Source organism: Cloeon dipterum, chromosome 4 (assembly GCF_949628265.1).
Source record: "Cloeon dipterum chromosome 4, ieCloDipt1.1, whole genome shotgun sequence".
Taxonomy (NCBI): domain Eukaryota; kingdom Metazoa; phylum Arthropoda; class Insecta; order Ephemeroptera; family Baetidae; genus Cloeon; species Cloeon dipterum.
In genome coordinates this window covers 24427863-24435249 of record NC_088789.1, presented here as the reverse complement: position 1 = coordinate 24435249, position 7387 = coordinate 24427863, and the positions used below count along the sequence as shown (strand labels likewise).

The window sequence follows — 7387 nt, the reverse complement described above, 5'->3', positions numbered from 1 at the left end:
TTGTTGCAATGCCTTTATTGTATTTGCCGTAATTTAGTCTGAAATAATATAATAAATTCCATAAATGCATAGAAAAGAATGTTAAAACTAAACACATTAAAAAGGCAAAAGGCCATTGTCAATTATTAAAATATAATATATAAAAATGACAAGAATAAAATAATAACTCAATTAATATAACACAACACAATATATATATAATAACATAAGCTTACCCCTAAAAGGGAGTTGTCAGAGATTGGCAATATACAAACAGGGTAGTTCAATTATTCGTCAATTATAGGGTTCGTACTGTAATACATACACGTCATTATAACTAACTAAATTCACAAACCACAAATAGTAATATTGTTCAGAGAGATAATCACTTACAAAGGGAGCTATGTGCTCAAGGTTAACGAACTCATAAAATGTGCGGCCGAGGGAGCAATATTTGCTGCTACCGCACACGTTTATCGTCGAGTTTAGAATAACTCCTTATCAGGTTAACACGGATATACTCAGGCAGCCAGGGTAGGAGAGAGCGCCACCTTTCGGCAGCCACCATACAGCCCCCGGACTGAAGACTGGAAGTCGAGGAAGTACCATAACGGTCCGGAAGCTTTATCGTTCTGCCAAAACGAGTTGTTTTAGGTTGAGTCTTGGTTGGCGGTGGCTGAATTCGAACAGTTTTGCGTTGTGGGGCACTTGGCGCTGGGTTTGGTTTTCTGGCTGACGGTGTTTGGGGAGCAGCACACGAAGGACCTGGTTGAGGTTCATTAGCAGGCTCTGCAGGTCGATCTGGCGGCTGTTGCACGGCACGTTGCGGTGCGACAGGCGGCTGTACAGTTGGCTGCTGTGCGGCGGGCTGCGGCACGACAGGCTGCTGCACATCGGGTTGCTGTGCGGCAGGTTGCTGCACATTTTCTGCAGGCGTCAGTGTTATCCAAGGTGCTTCCTTCTGCTCTTTCGGCAAAATTGCTTCGAGGAATGCAGGTTTTAAGCGGTCGATTGAAACGGTTTTTTGCTGTCCTTTGTACTCAATAATAAAAGATTTCTCACCTCTTTGCAGTACTTTATGTGGACCAGAATACTGCGGTGTGAGAGGCGCACGCTGCTCACACCGGAGCAAAACGTGCGTGGAAATTGCGAGTTCAGGATGTACAAAAAATTTCTTCTTGGAATTATGCCATACTGGTTGCGGGCAAAGATGAGAGAGATGACTTTGAAGTCGCAGGAGCATTTCGGTCGGAGTCATCTGATTTTGAGGTTCAACGAAAAACTCTCCTGGCAAGCGAATACTTTCTCCGTAAACCATTTGGGCAGCAGAATAACCAAGGTCTTCCTTCAATGCTGAACGTAAGCCAAGAAGAACAGGTGCTAGCGCGGCTGACCAGGTCGTCGAATGGCACATCAGGGCGGCCTTCAGGGTGCGATGAAATCGCTCAATGAGGCCGTTGGACTGTGGATGATAAGCATTTGTATGGCGAATTTCTATACCTGCTTTCTCAGCAAACGTCTTGAAGGTTTTAGAAGTAAACTGTCTTCCTTGATCACAAATCAACTTGATTGGAAGACCAAATCTACTAATCCAGCCATCTTTGAGAGCACGTATGACCGCTTCGCTGGTGATAGAGGCAAGAGGGATTACTTCTGGCCAGCGTGTGAAACGGTCAATTAACGTCAGACAATAGCGGTTACCTTCAGAAGGCGGTAGAGGACCAATCAGATCTGCATGCAAAACAGAAAAGCGTTCTGAAATTATAGGAAATGGCTTAAATGGAGCTTGGTTATGGCGAGTTATCTTCGATTTTTGGCATTCCAAGCATGTGCGGGCCCAGTTTTTGCAGTCATTTTTCATTCCAGGCCAGACAAAACGTTGAATCACTAGCTTTACGGAGGCTTTCACTCCAGGATGAGCCAGTCGGTGCAGACCATCGAATGCTTCACGTCTAAATTTTTGTGGTAGAAAAGGGCGAGCAATTTCAGTCGTTGTATCACACCAAATCATCTCGTTAGAATCGGAGACAGGAAATTGTTTCAGACGTAGCGAGCTAGTTGGCAAAAGGTAGTCCTTAATTTCTGGGTCATCTTTCTGCGCGTTTGCTACTTCTAAAAGGGAAATGCTATTTTTGTTTGACGTCAGCGCGTCAACTCTGGAAAGGGCGTCGGCGACAATGTTCGCTTTCCCAGGTACATACCTGATGTCCGTGCAGAACTCACCAATAAACTGTAAGTGGCGAATCTGGCGAGGAGAACAGTCCGTTCTATTTTTCGTGAATGCAAATTCAAGGGCTTTCTGATCCGTATAAATGACAAACTCGTGTCCCTCCAGCAAGTAACGAAACTTCTTGACAGAATCGTAGATAGCCAGTAACTCCCTGTCATAAGGAGCGTAGTTTCTCTCGGCGGCGCTGAGCTTCCTACTATGAAATCCAAGTGGTTGCCAGATATCATCGACAAGTTGTTGTACGACGGCGCCAAGAGCAAAGTCAGAAGCGTCTGTTACTAAGGCAAGTGGAGCACTTTCTTTAGGGTGAGCGAGACAGACTGCTTTGGCGAGTTCAGTTTTACTCCTTTCAAACGCTTTCTTCGCTGCTTCAGTCCACTTCACAGGTTCTTTCTTGCTTTTCCGAGGTCCCGAGAGTAATTGGTGCAGTGGGACAAGGGTTTTTGCAATATTAGGGATGAATCGACGGTAATAATTGATCATACCAAGGAATCGTGCAAGTTTATCGGCTGTGGCAGGTAGTAAGAACTCGTTAATTACTTTCACTCGTTCAGGTAGAGGTGTAATTCCGTCCTTGCAAATTCTATATCCAAGAAAGTCAATTTTCTCTGCTCCAAGTACACATTTATTAAGGTTAAGGATTAGGCCATGATTATTCAGACGCTCGAGCACTTCACGAAGGTGACTTTCGTGCTCGGCGGCCGTAGCAGAAGCGATGAGGACGTCATCAATATAACAGAAGACGAACGACAAGTCTCCAAAAACCTCATCCATGAGGCGTTGAAAAGTCGCTGGAGCGTTCTTTAGGCCGAAAGGCATAAAGTTGTAGACAAACAAGCCGAATGGCGTCGTCACAGCCGTCTTTGCGACATCATCAGGTGCAACCGGCACTTGGTGGTATGCGCGGGACAAATCCAGCTTAGAGAAGATCGAACAGCCAGACAGCGTCGCAGTGCAATCATACAGGTGTTTCATGGGATAACGATCAGCTTCAGTGCGAGAATTTAATTTTCGGTAATCGCCGACAGGTCTCCAAGTCCCATCTTTCTTCTTGACGAGATGAAGGGCAGACGCCCAAGGACTCTTGTCTCTGCGTACGTCGCCTGATTTTTCCATTTTCTGGAAGAGTTCTTTCGCAACTTTCAGTTTGTCTGGAGGCAAACGACGACAGCGCTCGAAGGACGGAGGTCCCGCTGAAGTGATAATTTGGTGCACTGTTGAATGTTTCACTGGACGGCGCACCGTAGCATCGCGGAACAGGTCAGGAAAATCTTTCAAGATAAGGTAAAATTGGTTGGAGGTTTCTACAACCTTTATTTTTGGACTATGAGCCAGGCGGCATTCGCCTTTTGCGGTCATGCCAGTAGTTTTGTCTTCGAGAGTCGCATTATCCAAATGGACTGAGAGCCGAAAATGTGCTAAGAAGTCGGCGCCAAGTATTGGTGTAGCCACATCGGCAATTAAGAAACACCATTGCAAGTCTCTTCTTAATTGCAGGGAGAGATTCAGGGTAGTGAAGCCATATGTCTTAATAAAATCATTATTCGCAGCCGTCACACGGAAGTCTGTTTCTTTGTGCGTACCTGGCACTAGAGAACGTGGAATGACACATAAGTCAGCGCCAGTATCAACTAGATACGTGAATTTGGTTTCAGGGTCATAAACAAATAGGCGGCGTGAAGCAGAATGACAGAAAACCGCCGCAATGTTCTTCTGCTCTACAAGTTTCCCGAATTTGCAATAGGTGCAGTTGGAAACAGGCGGCATCCTTGCCGGCATTTAGTAGCTTGAGCGCCATAAGTTTGGTGGTACCAGCAAAGGGTTGGGTCTTGCAGCTTCATTTCGCACGAAGGAGAGCGTCGCTTGCGCGACTTGCTTCGCGAGGAACGTCGATCGCGGCTGCGGTCGTCACGCTGCTTCTTTCTACCGCGCTGCTCTTGGTTGCCGCGCGGGCTATCCACCTGCATAAGGTACATCATCTCAGTCATACGATTCACAGCAGCTTCCAGGGCAGCGAGGCGCTGTTCGCCCGGATTTCCTGAAGTGCGAAGCGCCGCGCACGACGGACCTGGTGCTGATGCAGCGGCTTCAGTGGCAGGTACGGCCTGTGGAGGTTGATACTGTCGCAGCACATCCGCTTTCTTAGCGGCCTCATCTATGTCAGGTTCAACTATAAGCACATGTCGCCATTCCGCAGGCATTGCAGCGCGCCAAATTGATAGAAGATCCGCTTTGAAAATCGGATTCGCCAATGTTGCCTCGTCTGCTGTTGCACGCAGACGGGCTAAAAATTCACTTGGTTTGAGGGATCCAAGAGGAATTTCCTTCATGCGCGCGCGGAGAGCTTCGTAATTTTGCGGTTTCAGATTCTCCAACAACGCAGCTTTTAATTGGGTATAGGGAGTGGCATCAGGCATCTTCCGCACTAAGTTTCCTGCAGCCTCAGGTAAGTCGTCAAAGTCCAATGCGGAAGCCAGCGTCAGGTATTTGTCAATCTCATCGACAATTTGGAATTGCTGGAATCTTCCTTCCAAAATGGTGAAGAATTTGTCCGCATGCTGAGATGAGTAAGTAGGAGGTTTGAAAAAGGTTGAACGACCCTCTCGTGGTGGCATTGCTTCGTTCGGCATGTTGAAATTTCAAGTACGTCGAGGGTCACCAAATATGGGGAATGGTCGAGATAAGTCAAACCCCACAAATTGTTGCAATGCCTTTATTGTATTTGCCGTAATTTAGTCTGAAATAATATAATAAATTCCATAAATGCATAGAAAAGAATGTTAAAACTAAACACATTAAAAAGGCAAAAGGCCATTGTCAATTATTAAAATATAATATATAAAAATGACAAGAATAAAATAATAACTCAATTAATATAACACAACACAATATATATATAATAACATAAGCTTACCCCTAAAAGGGAGTTGTCAGAGATTGGCAATATACAAACAGGGTAGTTCAATTATTCGTCAATTATAGGGTTCGTACTGTAATACATACACGTCATTATAACTAACTAAATTCACAAACCACAAATAGTAATATTGTTCAGAGAGATAATCACTTACAAAGGGAGCTATGTGCTCAAGGTTAACGAACTCATAAAATGTGCGGCCGAGGGAGCAATATTTGCTGCTACCGCACACGTTTATCGTCGAGTTTAGAATAACTCCTTATCAGGTTAACACGGATATACTCAGGCAGCCAGGGTAGGAGAGAGCGCCACCTTTCGGCAGCCACCATACCAACTAAAAACTCGGACAGAGTGGAACGCGTTTTTTTTTCAAGACAAACAACTTTTCTTACTGGTGTTTGTCACTCAAGGCTCTATATAAAAACCGTATTTAATTCCACCAACAGCTGACCTGTGCTCCAAACAATGTTTTGGGGAATCATGTTTTTCTTCCTCCTGTAAAATGTGCTTTGCGTAATGTACATACATCTCCCGAGTAAAACAAACTATATGTGAAATTTTAGGGGCACCTAGACCTATAGATCATTAAATCAAATACGTAAAATACGAAATTTGTTGTCATATCCGGAAATTGCTAAAATCGTTGAATCGAAAATTTTCCACCGTTGCAGCATATAAACTTATATACTCTTGCTAGTTAACAAATTAAAAACAAAAAGTAATAAGCAAGAAAGACAACAGTGCTGATTAAAGGACAATCTTTCGCCGTACAGAGCCACAAATAAATTACATAACGTGTGGTTCCCATCAGGAAAGGCTACGCGAATTCAATAGTTTTAGCAAAAACTATGACGTTGAATCCTAAGAATTTCTTTGGAAGATACAGATTGAAAAAACTTTGTTCGAATTGTTTTGTCATCCCATTACACTCACTGAAAGGATCTTTGTAGAGTGCCAACCCTTCAACCCCTTTTCTCACGCTAATTTGAGTTTTTTAAGCTTAACAATGTAGGGTACCTTTTAACCTCAACCCTCTGAATTTTTCATCCGGACAAATCTTATATAGAATGCAATTTTTGTCAAATTTTACTCCTATAAGAATCAAATCAATTAAATCATTGACCTTTAATTAAACTGATTTCCCATAATTTAAAAGAACAAGTATACCTATATAGGGGCTAACTTATTGCTAACTGACTTTGTCCAACAGAGAGTGTAGCAATTGCAGCCAACCTGTGACAGAAGCTGAATGATGCGGGCGAGTCGGAAAAGCAGACCGGTCGGTGTATTCCGGTCACATATCCCGCTCCGGGCCGGTGAGCTGCTTGGTGTCCCGTGCGCCTCCCCTGGGGTCCCGCGGCATTAAGACGGCCGACCGACCACGTGACTCTTCTGCAAATGCTGCCCCGCCGGGGTCATCCATCTTTCTTAGGTGCATAACCTGAGGGCCGGAATCTTTATTCCGCGCGAGAGCAAGAGTTTGCGAGAGAGAGAGAGAGAGAGAGAGGCGGTAATTTGATTTGTTGCCGAGTATGACTGAGAATTGCTCATTCATTATTTACGCGCCGCGTTATTTCCCGGCGAAATTCAATTTGGCCCTGCATTAGAAGAGCAGCCGGCAGACACACACGCGCGTTTTCTCTTAGCTGCCTGGCTCATCTCTTCACTGATTTTAAAAGAGGTTTCTCGTGATCTCCTGGGAAATGCCGGAAGAACACCGCAGGATGTTCCGCCGCCGCTTCTGTGTTTATTTCAGTTCTTCATAGTTTCAAAATTAGACCGACACAACTGCTCTGCATTCAAAGAGACCAACCAGCACTAGAATCTCCTGACACACAATGATTTTCTGACATAACTAAGAAAATAGTAAAGTAAAAAGACAAAATTTTAGAAGAATCCAAATCTAAGACCATTAGTAAATATATTTTTTGTTCTTTTTTCTTTTGTTTGATCGTTGATTTGATTGAACTATCTCCTAAACAAATTAAATAATTTAAAAAAAAATTTAAAAAATGTTATTTTGATCATTAATTTGACCCAGTTACAATAACAATTTTTAGAGCATATTGATGGTTGTTTTATTTAGTTAGGAAACAGAATCCAAAGGCGTAGATAACTCCTATTTATATTTAAGTCATGCTATTTTACCAGGAATGTTTATATTACTCTTTATAAAACGTTTCCAACTTAATTCTATTGAGGAATCTTCTTCTAAACAACAAATGACCGCGCGATGTAAGGTGTTTTAAAACTTTTTAGCC

The 7387-nt window shown here is 43.6% G+C and overlaps 1 protein-coding gene across 1 annotated transcript; it reads right to left on the bottom strand.

Moving 5' to 3' along the window:
- Positions 1 to 5420, bottom strand: LOC135944114 (uncharacterized). Its single transcript, XM_065490858.1, has 2 exons — positions 5124 to 5420; positions 1 to 4946 (listed from the first exon to the last, which is right to left on the bottom strand). Exon 2 carries the CDS (start codon positions 4837 to 4839, stop codon positions 3928 to 3930), a length of 912 nt encoding a protein of 303 aa, XP_065346930.1. The 5' UTR covers positions 4840 to 4946; positions 5124 to 5420; the 3' UTR covers positions 1 to 3927.
- Positions 5421 to 7387: the final 1967 nt, after the last annotated feature.